General features: G+C 41.6%; 1 protein-coding gene across 1 annotated transcript in view; it reads right to left on the reverse strand.

Moving 5' to 3' along the window:
* The window catches only part of GORASP2 (golgi reassembly stacking protein 2), a 37,779-nt gene extending 21,198 nt beyond the window's left edge, over positions 1-16,581 (reverse strand). The window contains exon 1 of the mRNA XM_007944193.2: positions 16,519-16,581. Coding sequence (XP_007942384.1) covers positions 16,519-16,581 — 63 coding nt within the window. The remainder of the gene's footprint in view (positions 1-16,518) is intronic.
* Positions 16,582-20,839: the final 4,258 nt, after the last annotated feature.

Here is a 20,839-nt window from a genome sequence, read left to right on the forward strand (position 1 = left end):
TCCTTCCGAGGAGGGGCTGGTGGGTTTGAACCGCCAGCCGTCTGGTTAGCAGGCAAGTGTCTTAGCCACTATGCTACCAGAGCTCCCCCCAAAACTATCCTACAAAGATGAAAAGTTTGCACTGTTTTTGTAGGCTGATTTTCTTAACACAGGCATCCTCATTTCATTGTGCTTTGCTTTACTGTGCTTTGTAGATACTGAGTTTTTTTTTTTTTTTTTTTTTAAACAAATTTAAGGTTTGTGGCAACTCTGCCCCAAGCCAATCTATTGGTGCCATATTTCCAACAGCATGTGCTTATTTCATGTCTCTGTGTCATAGTTGGGTAATTCTCACAGTTCAAACTTTTTCATAATGCTGTTCCACACTTAACAGACTCCAGTATAGTATACACGTAACTTTTATCTGCACCCACCAGCCACTCCTCAGAAGGAAGGTTGGGGAATCTACTTCCGTAGTGATATTGCCTTGGAAACCCAAGCAGGGGCTGCTATCAGTCGCATCCAACTTGATAGCAATGAGTTTGGTTTGGTTTGGTTGGGAAATCAAAAAATTTGTGTGAATCACTTTATTGTGGTGTTTGCTTTACTGTGGTGGTCTGGAACCGAACCCACAATATCTCCAATGTACATCTGTAGTACAAACAATTGTAATAGTCAGTATTGAAGTTATAGAAATTATAGATATACATAAAGCTATAGCTATTTACATAGTAACAAATCATTTTAATGCTTTCAAACTGCCAAAGAGGAAAGGAGGCCGCATCTCCTGACCTCCTCTAACCTCACAAGAGGAAGACAGACTCACCATCAGCAGCCCAAGGCCTATTCTTGCGAGGCCAGACACACTGCCTCCCTCCAGCCCTTTCATCAACCCTGACACCAACCTTCCTCCCGCAGCATCCATCACCTCTCTGCTGGGTTTGATAATTCGCTGTAGTGGCCACACAGAACTCATAGATTATGGGGTTTATTAGGGAAGCAACAGGCTACAACCCAAGTTCAGAAATGCACTCAGTCTCTCACCGCCAGCCATCTCACTTAGCAGCCAGCAATCTCTCTCTCAGCTGCATGTGTCTCCCATGTCTCTCTCAGCAGTGCGTGTCTCCCGCATCTCTCAGGAGCATGTGTCTCCCATGTCTCTCTTTCAGCAGTGCATGTCTCTCAGAAGCGCATTTCTCTCAATAGCACAGAGGTCTCTCTCAACCAGCAGTCAGAGAGACTCCTTCTGCCTCTAGGAGGGCTCCTTTTGAGCCTGGCAGAGTGGCCAAACTAACCAATCCCAACATCAGAATTCTATACACCTGAGGGAGAGAGAACTTCCCAGAAAATTACTTCATGTCGCTCCCAAAGGAAATACCTCAGGTGGATAATTTTATCAGAGCTACTCAGTTGCTCACAGCAAATTCCACCATGCAGTGTACAAAGACTTATGGTTAGAAAATCCACACTATGCAATTTACTATACAGCACAAACCCAGAATACTTTCCTATAATGCCAAACAACCTCCATTGGCATTGTTCATTACTACTTATGGTTACCCTTTAATTATTTATTTAAAGCCAAATTATACAATCATTCCTTTTGAAAAAGTAAAATCTCATTTTCTTCATTTGTCACAGTCAAAGAGGTATCCATTACAAAAATGGTTCAATGTTTAACTTCCTAAAACTGTTTTATAATCTCTCACTTTATATGTATTTTCCTGCAAATCTGGGACTACAGTTGACCCTTGAACAATGTGGGGATTAGGGATGCCAACCTCCCATGCAGTTGACAATCTGTGTATAACTTTTGACTCTCCCATAATCTAACTACTAATGGGCTACTGCTGATCAGAAGCCTTACCAATACCATCAATTGTTGATTAGCTCAGTTCCTGCTGTATAGTTAATAGATTTTCACATGAAGACACACATAAACAACAGGTAATTTATCAATTGTACACCATGATGATTATTTACTATTCATTAAGTAGTAGTTGATCATAAAGATATTCATCTCGTAGTGCCTAAGGCATCCGATTGCTAACCAGAAGGCTGGAAGTTCAAACCCACCCATTCTGTGGAAGGAAGACTGGGCAATCCGCTTCTGTAGAGATGCCTCAGAAACCCAAGGAGGGGTTGCTATGAGATGGAATCCACTCAATAGAAGTGAGTTTGGTTTGGTTTGGTTTTTTTCTTCCTGAGTAGGCTGAGGAGGAGAAGGGAGAGGAGGGGTTGTGTGCCGTGTCAGGGATGGCAGAGGCAAAAGAGCTGGAGAAGTTGGAAGAGGAGGCAGGCACACGAGTGTAAGTTTACAGAAATAATTGTAATCTCTATCTTTTTTGCTTTTTCATTTCTTTAAACTGTTTCTAAATGATATCAGTTCTGCTTCCACTGTTTCCTTCAGTTTCAGTGCCCATTACCACAGAAGCATGCATGTCCTAAAAGAAGTCAAAAGCAGGTCTTGCATAAAATTAGAACCCTTCTGTCAGACTATCTAAGGTCAATTTGTTTTCTGGCATTGCTTCTCTTATGTCTCTGCCTCATCGTCTGGCACTGGTTCAGAAGCACTCATCTCCAGCAAGTTGTCTTCTGTTAATTCCTCTGATGGGGTGTGTATAACCTCCTGAATTTCTCCAAGATCCCTATCTTCGAAAAAAACCCTTGTATAAGTGGACCCATTCAGTTTAATCCTGTGTTGTTCAAAGGTCAACTGTAATAATTTTTGTAAATTAAACAAGTTAATTTAATATCAAAGAGATTTATTATTTTAAGGTGTTAGCACTAATAAAAATAACTGATGCATATTTGTTTAGTCATTTTCAGTTTTCTTAAATTGGTGGGGAGGAGGATTTTATGTTCTATATATTATCAAACACAATGTCCAGAGCCCAAAATAGCTTTCTCCTCAAATGCCTATTCAGAAAGGTAAGTGCTGGCGGCCCAGAGCAATAATGAGAAGAAATGTGAGAGCAAGTCACAGCTAACAAAGAAAAAGAGCTAAGATCTAAAAGGTGTGAAAGGCCTATCCGAGTGTCTATCAATTAGGTGTGAAATGAAAGAGGAGGATCAGCACAGATCGTAGAAGACCCTCCCCTCCCAGCATAGAGTTCTTCATTTTCTAGGGACCATATCTAATCACCTAATTCCCTGAATCTGAGTTATTTCTAACTGACCACTTACAGTATTTAGAGCTTAATTAGAGCACTAATTAATTTCAGCCTTCTCCACTGAGGCCACCATAAGTTTTAAAAGGGCTAAAGACAGCACTTTTGTAATGTCATCACCAACCTAGAAAGCTGACCCCACACAATGATTCTTATCATGCCACCCTCCAAGTATAAAGTTTTACTGCTATTTATTTGAAATGGAAAGTTTCCAGTACCATTACAAGCCTCTTCCCTTATAGAGTGCTCAGTAACTAAATCTGAATTCTAAAATTTAAAAAAAAAATGTAAATAACTCTTTATTACTCCATTTTTAATTGCTAGAAATATTGATTTGCTTTCTGTTGCTAATGAACCTTGAAATTAATTTTCTTCTCAAGTTTATTTAAGGAGACTTGGTGGTGCAGTGGATAAGCACTCAGCTGCTAACCTAAAGGCAGGTGGTTAGAACAGCATCAGCACAGTTCTAGCAGTGAGTTGTCTTAATTAGTGCTAGGATGCCAGCAGAGGGAGCCCTAAAACACTCTCTCTGACCCTATTACAACGAAGGAAAATTTCCTGAAAACAAGATACCTAACACGGCAAATTAAACATCTTAAACAAGTAGGTTTCTCCTGAAATATCATCCACGGACAAGAATCTTTTATGCACCTAATCTCTCAAGTATCAAATTAAAAAAGAAAACCCCAAAACCAAACTCAATGCTATAGAGTCGGACCCGACTCATAGACCCCTCCCTTGGGTTTCCAAGATGGTATCACTACGGAAATAGATTGGCCAACCTTCCTCCCCAAGAGTGGCTGGTGGTGGGTTTGGACCCCCAGCCTTCTGGTTAGCAGTCAAGTGCCTTAGGCACTATGCACCTGAGCTACCACTTCAATTATTTCTGTCCCGTGACATCTCTCCATTGTTGATTCATTTATTTCCTTCAAATCATCTTTTTTTAAAAAAAGTGTGCGTGCGTGTATTATAGCTCCATAAGCTATTTGGTATTGGGCCAAATATCACAGCAATTTAAAATGAAAAGGTTAAATTTGAAACTTTAAGATTTTGTAAACTCTTTTTAAACAGGAAAGTGGAAAAATAACAGAGTTTTAGGCTGACTTGGTTGTAAGCCATGATTTGGCCCACTTATTCATGGAGTGAGTTTGGGAAAGTTTAATACCTCTGTGGGCCTCAGTTTTTTCATCTGTAAGTAAGGGGTAATGCTACTGAATTTAAAAGGATATAAAATTTCAATGAGCTTAAGTGTATGAAGTGCCTATCTAAATCCCTGGTATATGGTAGGAGCCATACAAATCTTAAGCCTCTCCCAATTCTGCAATAGTCACTGGAGGGCAAATCTTTACAAGCATCCAACCATGAAGTTAAATATCACCAGCCCCTCCTTTGAAAAAAAAAAATACACACACACACACACATATACACACACACATACAGAGAGACAGAGAGAGAGTCAGTCAGTCAGCTGGGAAGAAGAGACAAATCCTTTTTTACAATGTCGCTTCTGAAAAGATCAATTCCAGATAGACGGCAAAAGTTCAAAAGTAAAAAAAAAAAAAAACTTTTAGAGAAAAACATTGGAGAATATCTTTTGAGATCTTTCAGTATACAAAGAATTCTCAACACTACAGACAAAAAGTACCAACTAAAAAAAATGCTTCCATTTATATAAAGCACAGAAACAGGCCAAAATGATCTATGCTCTCAGAAACCATAGTAGTATTCACCTGAGGAGGGGATATTAGGCTGATGTGACTGGAAAGAGATGGGATGCTGGTCACAAGCATGTGATGCTTGTGAAAATTCATCAAGCTATATACACTTTAGTGGGAGCTCTGGTGGCGTAGTGCCTAATGCATTTGACTCCTAACCAGAAGGCTGGTGGCTCAAACCCACCAGCCGCTCCTCGGAAAGAAGGCTGGGCAATCTACTTCCGTAGATAGATATACCGCCTTGGAACCCAAGGAGGGGTCACTATGAGTTGGATCCGGCTCGGTGGCAGTGAGTTTGGTTTTGGTTTTATACACTTTTAAAATACAAAATGTTTTAAGATATGCTCCTTCTAATAAAATTACTACAATCTAAAAAATACCCAACACCTCATATATAAGGACCAGAGATGAGAACCAGTAACTAAATTAAATGGACTTGGAGCAGTCAATGTAAAGTTCACAAAGTAAGTTGCTTATGCCCAGTCTTTACAAGAACACTTAGGACCACTCAGATTCTATTTATATTTATTATACCTAATTTGGCTATCTCATTTCCAAGCCACCAGCAAAGAGAGAACTGGAAGAAGAGACACTACTGCCACTTAATTATAGAAAAAACTGATAGCTGGCAGAGAGCGAGAAGGAATAAAAATTACAAAAATCAAATATCTATATATCTATATCTATCTATATATATGGGAGCTCTGGTAGCATAGTGGCTAAGGCACTTGACTGCTAACCAGAAGGCTAGTCGTTCAAACCCACCAGCCACTCCTCGGAAGGAAGATGGGGCAATCTACTTCCGTAGCGATACTGCCTCGGAAACCCAAGGAGGGGTCGCTATGAGTCGGGTCCGACTCAACGGCACATAACAACAACAACATATATATATACATAAAAGCATTAGTCTAGAGCCACTTACTAAATTCTACCTAACAAGTATTTACTATGTGCTTATATAAACAGTAGAATTGTGACTGTGTCTTGTAGAGAATACAAAGATATGAAAGTCTCTGACACTGTATATGGAACTCTCAAAGATGGAAATGTTCTATATCCCTGCTATCCATTATGTGAGCCAGTAGCCAGATGTGAGTACTACACATTTGAAATGTGGGTAATGCAAGCAGGAACCAAATTTTTTTACTTCATTTCATTACATTTAAATTTAAATAACCATACGTGGCTATAGTCTACCATATCGGACAGTACTGGTCTAGGTGGAACTACATAATTTCTATTCCAATAGAGCACAATGACTGACAGTCATAATTACTACTAAGACACAAAGGAGTAAATTATACTCAGTAGTTCTCTGTGGGTTCTGAAATCAATTTATTATAAAACCAAACCAAACTCACCTGCATGGAGTTGATTCTGATTCATAGTGACCCTACAGGACAGAGAAGAACTGCCCCATGGGGTTTCCAAGCCTGTAAATCTTGATGAAAGCAGACTGCCTCATCTTTCTCCTGTGGAGCTCTGGTGGGTTTGGACTACTGACCTTTTGTGGTTAGCAGACTAATGCCTTAACCACCATGCCATCAGAACTCCTTAGTGGGTCATGACAGAACAGACAAATATCAAGAATTCGTAACATAATAAAGGTCAGTATTTTTCATGAAATGTAGTATATACCAGGTAAACCAAACCAAACCACTGCCACAGAGTTGAACCCAACTCATAGCGAGGCCTCCTTGGGTTTTCGGGGCAGTATCACTATGGAAGTAGGCTGCCCACCCTTCCTTCCAAGGAGTGGCTGGTGGGCTTGAACCGCCAGCCTTCTGGTTAGCAGTCAAATGCCTTAGGCACTATGCTACCAGAGCTCCTATATACCAGGTAGAAAGGGAAAATGTATTTTTTACTATAGCAATTACCTTTAGTTAGAAAAAACTGCCCTACAAGAAAAAACCTCACATGAATTGTGTCCAATCAACTTCCAGTAACAAAAATCATTTAAACGTTTGACTTTTCCTTCACCCTCTTTTCCTGGATTATTAGAAACTTTTACTAGACTTAGGTTGAACTTTTCTTTAAATCTAATTGCATGGAGACCTTGTTCCTCGCTGGTTGCTTTCTAGGTAAAACCTGTGGTGTAGTAAATTACATGATTTTCTAGTCACAGTATTTGTAACTCCCACTTTGCCTTGAGTAACTGAGCAGCTGCTCCACCTGGAGCAACACAAAGCAATCTTCTGGGAAGTTTGCTCTCTCTCAGGTGTGTAAAATTCTGATGTTGGGATTGGTTAGTTTTATCCCTCTGCCAGGCTCAAAATGAGCCCTGCTAGAGGCAGAAGTAGTCTCTCTGACTGCTGGCTGAGGAAGACACACTACTGAGAGAAATGCGCTGCTGAGAGAGACACATTGCTGAGAGAGGGATGTGAGAGACACATGATGGAGAGAAAGATGTGCTACTAAGAGAGACTGCCAGCTGAGAGATGGCCGGTTGAAGAAACTGAGCACATTCCTGAACTTGAATTGTAACCTGATGCTTCCCTTTTAATAAACTCCATAATCTGTTAGTTCTGTGCAGCCACTGCAACAAATTAATGGACCCAGCAGAGAGGTGGTGGGTGCCAAGGGAGGGATGGTTGGTGTCAAGGTTAGTAAGAGGGCCGGAGGGTGGCAGCATATCTAGTCTCACAGGAGTAGGTATTGGGCTGCTGATGGTGATTCTGTCCTTTTGTGTAGTTAGAGGAGGTCAGAAGATGCCGCCTCCCTACTGCTTTTGCAGTTGGTGTCAGGAGTCGGATTAGCTGCAGTGGCTCCAGACTCATAGAAACATGGGACTTTGTAAAGAAAGAAGAGCGAGTCTGGGAAGTGAAATTTTGGATTATTAGATGGTTACTTTGATTGGTGTTACTCATTAAAGGTGATATTTGATCCGGAGGCTAGGGCTTTTAGTTACACCCAGCCAAAGACCCAAGGCCATAAACAAAGAATGGGAAGATCATCAAGGTTAAGGTATGAAACGTCAATGTCTTAAAAAGGATTATGTTTTGGATTATGTATTTATCTGAATGTACTATGGATATTGCATGTTCTCTTACCTGCTTGAACATTAGAAATGATTACGGGGTATGGATAACAGAGAGCCTGTGATACTTGATTGGACATGTTAAAGGTGAAACAGAATTTACCCGGAAGAAACACAGGCTTTTGTTTCAAACCCTTTCTGTACAATATAGGGGGCTCACCCAGAACTTGCTGAGTGAGGAAATCTGCATTTGCAAAGACCAATCCAGAACTATAAAGAGAACATAAGATTTGCATTTGAAGAAAAGACCTGAAGAGAAAAAAAAAAAAAAAGACTGCTTGGCTTTTTGGATTTCAAACAAGCAGTGAAGCTTTGGGTGCATCAAGGCAGGAAAGTCATGGCCCATGAGAGAGACCCTTTCCAGGACTGGAAGTTTAAGCAGATGGCTTTTTATGTTGCTCATTTGTGACCACCTGGGTCCACTTGAAGAGTGGAAATGGGGGAAGTGCAGCAGTGAAGGGGAGCTCTGGTGGTGCAGTGCCTAAGGCATGTGACTCAACCAGAAGGCTGGCAAACCCACCAGCCACTGCTGGGAAGGAAGGTTGGGCAATTCCGTATTGATGCCATCTTGGAAACCCAAGGAGGGGTCACTATGAGAAGAAATTGACTCCACGGCAGTGAGGCCATGGAGGCTAGGGATGAGAGAAAGAGCTGGCTGGTCTCAAGTGCAAGGAGTTGTGTGGAAATAGTCCCTGAGGACTAAGGATGAAAGAGAGAAGGTGCTGGCTGGTCTGAAGTGAAGGGAAGAACATGACTCCCAAATTTGGCAGCTGGAACCCATGACCTAGCTGGGATGGCTAGGGATGAACTGACCAGAACACACCTAAAAAAAGACGAAGATGTCTGACACTGAGTTGGTGTTAAGCTGCTGCAATTTGATGGCTTGTGCTAGGCTGGACTTTGCTTGTTTATGAATGCAGATGCCCAAAGTTTCCAAGCAGAACAGAAGATTCTTTAGCGAGAAAGGAACATGCTTGTCTCCTCAGAGTACTGGTTTGATAGGAATGGGCAAATTAGAAAGTGGCTATCTAAAACAGGGGGAGAAAAAGGCATGAAGTGGCTGACTTACACACTTTCATGGGTGTGGTTATTCTCAAACTGATGATAGTGAAGGGGATGTTAAGTTTTAAAGTACAAAAGGGGTAATGGAAAAGCCAGGGGGTGGCCTGTGGTATAGTAAATTACATGATACGGCTTTGCCAGCCATAGTATTTGTAACTCCCACTTTGCCATGAGTAAACTGCTTGTTAAAGTCATCTACCTGGAACAACACAAAGCAATCTTCTGGGAAGTTTACTCTTCTCAGATGTGTAGAATTCTGATGTTTGGATGGGTTAGTTTTGTCACGCTGCCAGGCTCAAAATGACCCTTCCTAAAGGCAGAAATCTGACTGCCAGCTGAGAAAGGTTCCCTGCTGAGAGAAAGACCTGAGAAGACATGTTGCTGAGAGAGACGCAAGAGACATGCACTGTTGAGGGAGAGAAATGTTACTAAGACAGACTGCCAGCTGAGAGACAGCCGGCTAAGAGACTGAGCGTGTTCCTGAACTTGAATGGTAGCCTGTTGCTTCCCTAATAAACTCCATAATCTGTTAGTTCTGTGTGGCCACTGTGGCGAATTATCAGTCCCAGCAGAGAGATGGTGGGTGCCGCGGGAGGAACGGTGGTGTCAAGGTTAGTAAGAGGGCTGGAGGGTGGCAGCGTCTGGCCTCACAGAAGCAGGCATTGGGCTGCTGATGGTGATTGTCCTCCTGGTGTGTAGTTAGAGGAGGTCAGAAGACACTGCCTCTGTGCCCCTTTTGCAGCACCCATCTCTTCTTCCAGGACCTACAGGGTTCAAATAACACTACTTTTACCAGGTTTAGCTAATTTTGCATGAAACTCTTCTCTTTTTAATCTGTGCTTGGAGGATAGATTACAGAACAGAAGAGAAATAAAGGCTTGGGCACAGTGGGGGGTGGGGGGAAGCATTTTCCCAATTGCATTGGTCTATTTACTTACATAATTTCAGGTTGAGGTATACAGATCTACTACCTTAAAAAAACAAATTAAAGAAAACACAGTATCACAAGACAACATATTTTATAAAGTAACATGCAAAGGTACGTTTTCCCAGGTTCCTGGCTGTTATGTGAATTATCTCCCTTAATTTTTCTAAGCATGAAGATTTTTCCATAAAATTGACTCAATGGAATATGTAATTGTCTCTTTTTATTACTGCATATTACATTCTACCAGAGATTCCTTCTACACACCTAAAATGTAGGTAAATCCCTCTGAATGACTTTTTGTTCACCACTTCGTCTTTCTCTCAATGTGGTGTTAACACCCTCATCTGACTTAACAACAGATATTAAATAAGACTAGAAAGTAAATTCAACCCAAGTAACACCTAAAAGGTGACTCATTTCAACTACATACATAAAGGCATTAACTACCACATGTTATCTATATGTGTGTGTATGTATGCACTTAAGTGATCAAGACAATAAGAAAATATTGGAACATGATGTAATGAAAATAAGCTCTAAATACTTCATGGTGATAAAAAGCATTTCTCCCCTCCCCCAGGGAAGAGGTGCACATCAATGTCTACAAACGGGCAAGTTTCCCTATTTGGGACTTAAGAAACAAATATGTGGTAAATAATTTTGCAGTAGACTACAGAGTTCAATCCTGACCTGCTAAAACACTCTCTTCACATCTTATCAAAATAACCTACAGAGCATGCTCTCTTGACCCTATGATGTAATTTGTAGCATATAAAGCAATCTTGAATTAAATTCTAATACTAACTGAAAGGAACTCATCATATAGTACCTTCTTTAAAAATATCTGTATATTAGGAAAAGGAAAAAATGTCCAAAGAAGTGGCTGTCTGCTCTAAAATAAACTCTGATAACTTGTCACCTCATTTTACACTCTTCAAATGCTAACTACTTAGATATTTGTTTCTTAGAGAAAGAAAACTCACTGTGTGACCCTGGGCAACATAATTTCTCTGTGCCTCTTCTTTAGCTGTAAAGTGAAGAGGTTAACTAGATGGTCTCTAAAATGAATTAATCACCATGAGACAAGTCTAGCTAACTGCCACTAAATTATCTATAGTGGCTGAGAATGAAGTAAATCAACCCCAGCAAGATCATTTTAATTAGACACTTTTAGTAATTTTCATGAGATTAACAACACTGAGGCAAAGCAACAAAAAGGATATTGGTACTCACTTATATTTTAGAAAACTAAATTTCTTTAAAAATAAGAATCTTTAAAAATAGCAGGCATCCAACCAAAAACTAATGGAGTCAGATTTGATTCCAAACATGTTTTAAAGACCAGTGAAGTACAGAGTTAGTATGGCACATGGACAGAAAGTAGCTGCTGGCTGATTAAATGGAAACACTAAAAGGATGTTTACAACCAAACTAATATATTTTAACTAGTGTGGTAGTTAAATTTGTATGTCAACTTGGCTGGGCCTGGTTGAGTGGCTGGGCAGCTGGTGGTAGTTATTCCCCATGAAGAGACTGGCAATCAACTCCCTGGTGGGATCTACCACAAGCAGCTGAGTAGCTGCCTTTGGGATGTGGTCTGCTTCCTGTATATAAGGAGAAGCCTTAGGGATACTCTCTAGCTTATGGCACCTTGAACCCTGCATGTAGTCGTGTTGCTGTTCAGCAGCCTGCCATGCTCTGCCAACCTTGGGACTTTCAATGGACTTATATCAATGGCCTGCCATGTGGTTTGGCACTTGTGCCTTATTACTTGTTAACCTTGGGATTGTCAGCCTCAGCAGCCAGCAGCTGAGTGAAGAAAAGCCTCTAGCTTCAGTGAGCCAGGAGCAGGAGGAAGAGCTGCAACCCAAGGTTGAGGGGCTTTTACCCAGCCCCTACAACCTGGCACTTTGAACTTGGACTTAAAGCCTCCAAACTGTGAGAGAATAAACTCCTGTTTGTTAAAGCCATCCCACTGTGGTATATTTCTGTCAGAGCAGCACTAGTTAACCAGAACAACTAGTATTAACACTATTGGTTCTCAATGGGTGATACAATAATACAAACATAAAATAAAGGCATCATCTAACATTCACTGAATCTTTGTCATATTCCATACCTGATGCTAAGCACTTTACATGGAATATCTCATTTAATCCTCAGGACAACCTATGAGGTAGATAGTGTTGTTTTAATAAAGAGATTTAACAGTGTTTAATTGTTTTCAAAATATTTTCATAAAGAATATCTAATTTGGGTTTTAGTGAGAAAAAGAAAACTACTATCATCATCCCTACTTTTCAGATAAAAAGGATGAAACTCAAAGAAATTCAGAGAGTTAGTTGCCCAAGGAAACACAAAGAAGTGACAGAGCTGGGACTACCGTACAGTGATGCCCAAGGATGCTCTCCAGTGGTCTACTACGATACCCACTCAATGTATTCAGGGCCAGCAGATGACAAGGTTCCTTATTTCTGAGAATGTGCTTGAACTCTAATAGTATTATTATTATTTTTTTTTTAAAAAGGAAAACCAGCAACATTCTCTCTTCATGCCACAGTAATTTTTTTGCAATACCAAGTAAGAAGTAGTCTCTCAAAGTAACTACTTTGGTTCTGAATATGTTGTTTTAAAAAAGTCATCTTACTTGATAGTCATAACTTCCAAGGCAAACTATAGTCAGATTCCAAAGCACATATCAAACTTTTATGGATAAACACTTCCTAGTCTATCTAGACTGTTAACCATTATTTTATAAGCAACAATCAAAATAAATAAGAGTATTAAAATAGAATATTAAAGCCAGCAAAATAAACGTACTGATATTAGTTGTCACTCTAAGCTCAATTCTTAGGGAAATTTCAGAGGAATTGTTAAAAAGTTGTTTCCAATATTATAAATTTATATATTGGAAAGCATCAAGCAACCCAACTCTTTTTCTTCTTATATATGTTGTTTTCAGAATGGGTAATAGGGAGGTAGTAGAGAGATTTTTATACTCTTCAAAAGGTATATATGTTTGAAAAGTTGGAGAAACTTCTGTATTATAAGAATAAAGAAGAAAAAAATTGTTGACCATTACATACTGGAAATCCACTTTTTCAAAGTAAGTACTAAATTGAAATCATATAGTAACAGGACTCCATGTGGATTAGTGAGGTACCATTAAAAAAGAGCAGTAGCCTCTCCTCGGAAGGAAGATGGGGCAATCTACTTCCGTAGTGATACTGCCTCGGAAACCCAAGGAGGGGTCGCTATGAGTCGGGTCTGACTCGATGGCACATAACAATAACAACATGGTCTAGATATTCCATTTTCTACAGAAACCATTTCAAATACAGTCACTTTGTCTTCTGTGGAGAGCATCTGATGCTGGCCCAGTCTGTAGCAAATGGCACATGAGAGGGAGGTCTGATCTTACACTGAAGACACACTTCATCTATGATCCCTTTCAAATCATCTATCACTTCAAAAACCCTTCCCAGAGGAAATTATAAAGAATAGTAAACATGGCATTTTCCATGCCTCCATATTGGTTTGAACAATGATTCCAGAATGCCGTCAGACATTCCCTACTTCAAAGAGCATTAAGTTAAAAACAGAGTTAACTTGACTTTTAATTTATAAACAGGTCCTATAACAGGCATCCATAGGGCAAATTCAAAATGTGGCCCTGTTGGGTTCACTGGAAAAATCAATGGAAACCTAGGTAAGGATTCTATATTCAAGATACCTCAACTGTAGGAAGCAACGTACAGTAATTTCTAATAAAACTGAGAAGCCCTGACAAACATTTTTCCTGAATGACATTAGGACTAGAGGACAGGACTAAAAGTTATACTCAATCTGATTTACTGTATAAGGAAAACAGAAATACATTGTTATTTTAAAAGAAGAACATAAATAAATTTTTAAATCATCCACTAGGGGCCCACTTCTTTGTATAACATTTCAAAAGTATTTTTTGTGCCTATTCATGTATTTCATGATCACTGCAGAAATTCTAGAAAATAGATTAAAATTTAAAGGAATACAAAAACATCATCATCCGCCAATAACTTACTTTCAGCTCTACTGTCCTGGGCACTTGCACGCACATGTGTACATGTGAGTGTGTATATACACAGAGGCACACATACGACTGCAGAATTTTTGAGATACAATTTTCAGTGAATGCATAGCATTCCCTCTATGGCTAGGCCCTCATTTATTTAACAAGTCCTCAACTGTTAGATATCTAGGTTGTAAAACTATGATAACTTTTCACAAAAAAAATAGCTGAAATCTGTCATATCATACATCTTTGTGAAACGTGTATGGAGCAATGTTAGCCACAAGGAAAAAAAAACTAGGAAAAAAAAATCAACATATTTCCCTCTAAAAACAAAGTTGTTGTTGTGTGCCGTGGAGTCATACCTGACTCATAGTGACCCCTCCCTGGGTTTCCAAAGCAGTATCACTACAGAAATAGCTTGCCCAACCTTCCTTCTGAGGAGTGGCTGGTAGGTTTGAACCGCCAGCCTTCTGGTTAGCAGTCAAGTGCCTTAGGCACTACGCTACCAAAGCTCCTAAAAACAAAGTAAGGAACCAATTATAGACTCAGGGTCAAGTGGGTTAGGAACCTGGAAACATTAAAAATTTCTCCTAAACTAGAAAATCATTACTATTAAAAGCTCCCTCTAATAAAACTCTAACAAAGTAAGAACTATTTCATCTTTTTTTATGCTCCAGACAGACTTATAACTAAGGTTGCCCCCAATATTTCTTAAAACCAGACTTATAGATTAATATCACATTTGCATTACTGAATATGCATGAACACTGATTTACTGAGCAGCATCTATAAAGAAAATACATTTAAACTTGTATTACATTGGAATGAGTTAGCTACCAAAATCGTTAAACAGCAATCTTTTTGATGTCTGAAGTTTTTACTGAACTATTTTAACTCATCAACACTAAGGTGTTTTTCTGTTTTCATGACTGCATGTATTCGTGACCACAACCACTGTGAGAATCAGCTAGTGATCCCGGGTAACATACTCCAAACTGAAAAAAACTCACTGCCATACAGTTGATTCTGACTCACAGCAACCCTTTAAGATAGAGAACTTCCCCATAAGGCTGTAAATCTTTACAGAAGGAGGCTGCCTCATTTTTCTCCGTGGAAGAAATCGCCTTGGTTAGCAACTGAGTGCTTTAACCACTATGCCACCAGAGCTCCTTTACTCCAGACTAGAGAACTCCTAACAACAGCAACAATAGAGAGGAAGGCACTGCCACTAACGTTCACTCTACAGTTGGCACTGCACTGTGGGGTTCTGTTAGCTAAAGGGAATAGGAGAATAGCATGGTTTATTTATAGGCGACTTTTTCTTTCTGGGAAAATCACCCTTTCCCACCAAGGTCACAGGTTCAAGTGGGGTTTTCAGTGAAGTGGACAGACAGTAGACACATCAATGCGGGAGATCAGAAAGGTGATCTATCACAGCCCTGTCACTCAAAATCTGGGTGATATAGATTAAGAATGTTGTCTCACCTAAAACATGGAACCCAGGACAGAAAATGAAGGTCGCATCAGGAAATGCACTCTCACTTTCAGTGAATATGATCTTACCTGTGGCACTCTATTACCTCCCTAATGGCGCTACAGATTGGGGTCATTTTGTTGACAGTCCATCGTTTTTCTGCTCATGCAGGATATAACCACCAATGCTACTTTTATAAACTCCTGGTTCCATGAAAGAAAAAAAAAAAAAAAACCCGCGTAATCCAGGGACGTTTCATAAGTGGGAGCTTAAGTAACGCCTTTTGAGATACGTTTCTGTACATCCTGGTACTTACGTTGTTTTCCTTGAGTTACCCAGGTTATTATTTTTTAAAAAACACTCCTCTCCATTACCTCTTCTACTACTGTGGATCTAAATCTTTATCTCTACCACACCCTCCGCAGCCTTAGGAAGAGCAGAACGGAAGTACCCCCCACGAGGTAATGTTGACGGGGAGGGTTGGAAAGACTAGGAGTGACACAGGAAACTGTCCGGTCAAAATCAAATAAATTTAAGTCCACCAAACCTACTTTTAAGCCATTTCGTTTTTTCTCTCCTGCCTAACTGGCCTTTCGGGACATCCCGACAGCATCGAGGTGAATAAACACCTGCCGTCACATCCCCCGACTCCAATCTAAGCCCTTCCTTGTATTACTTTTCTCAGAAAGCTCAAACGCCATCCTCACCATCACCCCTTCCAGAGACTATGCCCCCAAGCCTTCCTTAACTTTGGAAGCTACGAATGGAGGGCGGGGGGTGGGGGCACAGCAGGCCATACGAAGGAAGAGAAGCCAAAGCCGCCCCTGTCTCCTAGGACTGCCTCCGGCCGAGTCGCCAGCAGTCGCCTTTGGCTCTGGCCGGTCCTCCCAGGGCTGTGGACGCTGGGCCCGGGGCGCTCTGGGAAGGCACTATGCAAGCGGCCGCCTACACCAGCCGGGCCAAGGCACCGTCCACAGTTGCCGCTCCTTTAGGGCTCGGGCCTGGCTGCCAAGGAAAAGGGTCCGGCGGGGCCTCCGCCACTCCGCGGGCGGGCCCCGCCTCCAGCCTGCCGCTCCCGGGCCGCCGTCGGAGCTCTTACCCGCAGGACGTGGTAGCCTTCCGTGCCTCCGCCTGGGATCTCGACGCTCTGCGAGGAGCCCATGGCGGCGGCCGCGGCGGGCGATCGGTGTGGCTGGGCTTCTCGCCGCTCCCCGCCTCCTACACACCTCCCACTCCGCTCCTCCGCGTAGTACTTGGGACGTGGCACTCGCTGCCGCCTGAGAGCCGGGCCGCACTGCCCGCCGGGAGATCGTCGCCGCGGCAGCCGGGACCGCTGCGACGCCACAGACAGCGCCACCTACCGCGCACAATCGGGAGGGGTCTGAGTGCGCGCAGGCGGGAAAGAAGAGCTGGAGGAAAATGGGGAGGGCCTTACTCTTGCTCGCGAGACAGCAGAAATTCGATTCATCTAGCCGCAACACCTTGCTACGGAGCCCTAAATTGGACAAGATTTATCTAGATGCCATCCTCCACTCACGAAAGGACTTTTCCTTGGCTGCATTGCCCCCTGGCGGTTAAAGGCTGGAAAAGGGCGGCTCCTGAAAATAATAGGGGTGGATGCAAATCCCGCGAGTTCCTTAGTCTCTGGCTTTGTCCCAATTTCTCACCACTAAGACGGCACATAACAACAACAACAAGGTGCCTAAGGCATTTGACTGCTAACCAGAAGACTGGAGGTTCGAACCCACCAGTCAGTCCTCGGAAGGAAGGTTGGCATTAATTCTGTAGTGATACCGCCTCAGAAACCCAAGGAAGGGTCGCTATGAGTAGGGTTTGATTAGAGGGCAGGGAGTTTGGTTAGTTTTTGGTAAGGGTGATAAGGAGCTTTGGTGGTGCAGTGCCTAAGGCAGTTGCCTGCTAACTAGAAGACTGGCGGATCAAACCCACTACCTGCTCCTCTGAAGGAAGAATCTATTTCCGTAAAGGCTTACCGCTTAGAAACCCAATAGGGGTCTCTCTGACTCGGAATTGACTTGATGGCAGTGGGTTTGTTTGTTTTGTTTTTTTTTTTTTTTGAAGGATGATGATGTTGGTCTTTGTGAGCTAAATACTATGGCTGCTCAGCCCAGTTTTATAAAGGGGAACTAAACTCCCTTAAACAAAGCTGCTGTCCCAAGGAATCATGGAGGAGTAACCAGATTTGATTTGTTTTATTAGTTTGCCCTCCGTAACTGTGAGAACCAACCGTCATGTCAGTTTGTGGTAAGGCCGTAGCTTGTGTGTTGCTATCATGCTGGAAGCTATGTCATTGATATTTCAAATACAGGCAAGGTCACTCAAGTTTCAGTGGAGCCTTCCAGACTAAGTGGGAAGAAAGGTCTGGTCTACTTCTGAAAATTAGCCAGTAAAAACCCTATGGATCATAGACTATTGTCCAATGCTTGGACTGCTTACTTTGGACGTGTCATCAGGAGGAATTATTCGCTGGAAAAGAGCATGATGTTTGCTAAAGTGGAGGGTCAGCAAAGGTGAGACAAACCCTCAATGCCGTAGATTGACACAATGTCTGCAACAATGAATTCAAACACACCAAGGATCATCACGTGGTGCAGGACCACGTGATGTTTCGTTCTGTTATCCTGAGTTTGTCATGAGCTGAAGGAGACTCAACGGGAACTAACAACAACAAATAAATACAAAAATACATAAATGAAAGCTCCCATTAGCAGGCTTCTTAAGGACAGAGTGTACAGTGGACTCTTCTTTGTGTTCCTAATACTTAACACAGCCCCGGCAGCTAATTCAGCGAATTAATGAATTTAGTGCAAGGGAATAAATATAGAACTAGATTTGATAATGCATGATAATTGTAATCCTCTTCATGGTGGCTTCATAAAATATTACTGTGTTCAGTGGTCAAAATTTTGGGACCAGCTATTTCCCAAATGTCTAACACTAGCCAAAGTTTGCAGAACTGGGCTATGGGCCTCTTCTTTTGTATGAGAGGCTTCTCAACACCCATATGTAAGCCCTTCCTCATAGCTATACTGCATGCTTTAGTTGCGTGTGACTACTTGCTATTCGCTATATAGTGCATTTACTTTCTTACCTCTTGACTTTATTCATGCTAAGGTCGATATCTGGAATGCCCTTCCCTACATTTTCAACTTAGAAGAATCCTAACTGCTCCTTTAGGCTCATCTCAAGTGTTACTCATTTATCCTAAAGTTCAAAATTATTCTCCTCACTCTGAGTTCCTGGAGCAGTCAGTTCTTTCATTTCTGGAAATGTCATAATTACAGGCCTGTCTTCCACCCCTCATTCAGGGTGAAGAACATGTTTTTTTTTTTTTTTTTCAACTTTGGATCCCCCGTTCCTGGTTGAGTGTCAGGAACATGATAGGTGATGTTTGAGTTTGAATGGAATGTGTGTAATAAATAGCTTCCCAACTCTTTCTTTTTCAGGATCAGTTAGTCCGTTGCCTCTGCTGCTCCTATTTGTACCTCATCAAAACCTGTGTCATTTCATTAGTGGTATTTCATAGAGTTTCATTTACAAGGCCTACACTGAAAAAAAAAGTGATAACCATTCTCCATTTTTCCTGGTACAGATTGTTTTCCTCTTTTATTAGGGAATAGATTGGAGGACAGAAAATAAATCCCAAGGGTATTGCCAAAGAAATACACATGGGAGATTATTGTCCAAATCAGCCTCAACTGGAGTAGGAATCTGCTGCAGGCAAGTTGTTCAGAAACATCACTAAACCCAAACCAAACCCATTGCAGTTGAGTTGATTCCGACTCATAGTGACCCTGTTAGACAGGTAGAACTGCCCCCTAGGTTTTCCAAGGCTGTAAATTGTTATGGAAGCAAACTGTCACATCTTTTATTTATTTATTATTTTTTTATTGTGATTTCCGTGAATATTTACAGAACAAATTGATTTTCCATTCAACAATCCATACATATTTGGTTTGTGACATTCACTGTAATCTGCACACTGTAACAGCTTTCTTCCCACTCCTTCCCTATGCCTACCCCTTCCATTAGTCCTTCATTGCCGTCCCCTCCCACCTTTCTAGCTCTATCCTTGGGCAAATGACCCTGATTCTTGATCTCATATGCTTGGTTGTTCTAATCAATGCATACGGTCCTGGTATTACTGTTCACCATATAGGCCTGCCTATTGTTTGACTGAAAGTTGAGTCACAGGGATTAAGTTCAGTCCCTTGCTTTAAGGGTATCTAAGGGCCACAGTCTTGGGGGTTCCACCAATCTTCATCAGACCAGTAAAACTGGTCTTTTTATGATGCGAGGTTTTGTTCCATATCTTCCCTCACTCTATGCAGGACCTCTTATTGTGATCCCTTTCAGAGCAGTCAAGACTGCTGTATCTTTCTCCCTCAGAGCAGCTGGTGGGTTAGCAGCCTCGTGCTGTAACCACTGCACCACAAGCCTCCTTAAAATATCACAGGCAGCAGAGTCCAGCAAAAGGAAATGTCTACAGACTGAAAAAATCAAACCAGGAGAAATCTACTTTGCTGGGAGATGCATCTTAGACAACATTTTGTGTAACTACTCTGGGTTTTATTAATTTTAAGTTCTCATAAATAAGTCATTCATAATAGAAGGGTCATTTTTTATCACAATGGCTGGTGCATCCTAATCATCTTGCCTCCATACTGTTCTGGGGATGTTGGGTTCCTGCTGTATGTGTATGACAACCACATAAGGATGGGTTAGATTAGGCACCTCCCTCATCCATAGCCCCTAACTAGTTTGTTTTGCTGAAGGTACAAACTGGAAGAGGGGTCATGTTCCATGCTGTGGAACCCTAGTCACAGCTGACTGGACTAGAGGGTTGACCTTTGGGCAACTACCACATACATTGATCAATAACCTACAAGGTAGACTGTTAGGAAAAAAAATTTCCCAAAGAAGGATGATGGTGACTAGCTAGGCCAATCAGATTTTCACTCTGGTGACTTGGAACTGGGAAATAGAAGGAGAAACTCAGTCAGTGTATATTTATTTGTGTATTAGAATGTAAGCTCCAAGGGGGCAGGGTCTTCGTTTGCTTACTATTATACAATTGTTGTTGTGTTGTTGTTAGGTGCCATCGAGTCGTTTCCGACTCATAGTGACCCCATGCACAGCAAAATGAAACACTGCCCGATCCCGCACCAGCTCCATGATCCCTGCTATACTTGAGCCCATCATCACAGCCACCACGTCAATCCATCTCGTTGAAGGCCTCCCCCTCTTTTGTCGACCCTCCACCCTACCAAGCATGACATCTTTCTCCAGGGAATGGTCCTTTCTGACAACACGACCAAGGTAGGTGAGACAAAGTTTGGCCATTCTCGCTTCCAAGGAGCATTTCGGGTGCACTTCCTCCAGGACAGATCTGTTAGTTCTTT

The sequence above is a fragment of the Orycteropus afer genome, unplaced genomic scaffold (assembly GCF_000298275.1).
Source record: "Orycteropus afer afer isolate SDZICR_OR568_19922 unplaced genomic scaffold, OryAfe1.0 scaffold00001, whole genome shotgun sequence".
In the NCBI taxonomy this organism is placed as follows: Eukaryota; Metazoa; Chordata; class Mammalia; order Tubulidentata; family Orycteropodidae; genus Orycteropus; species Orycteropus afer.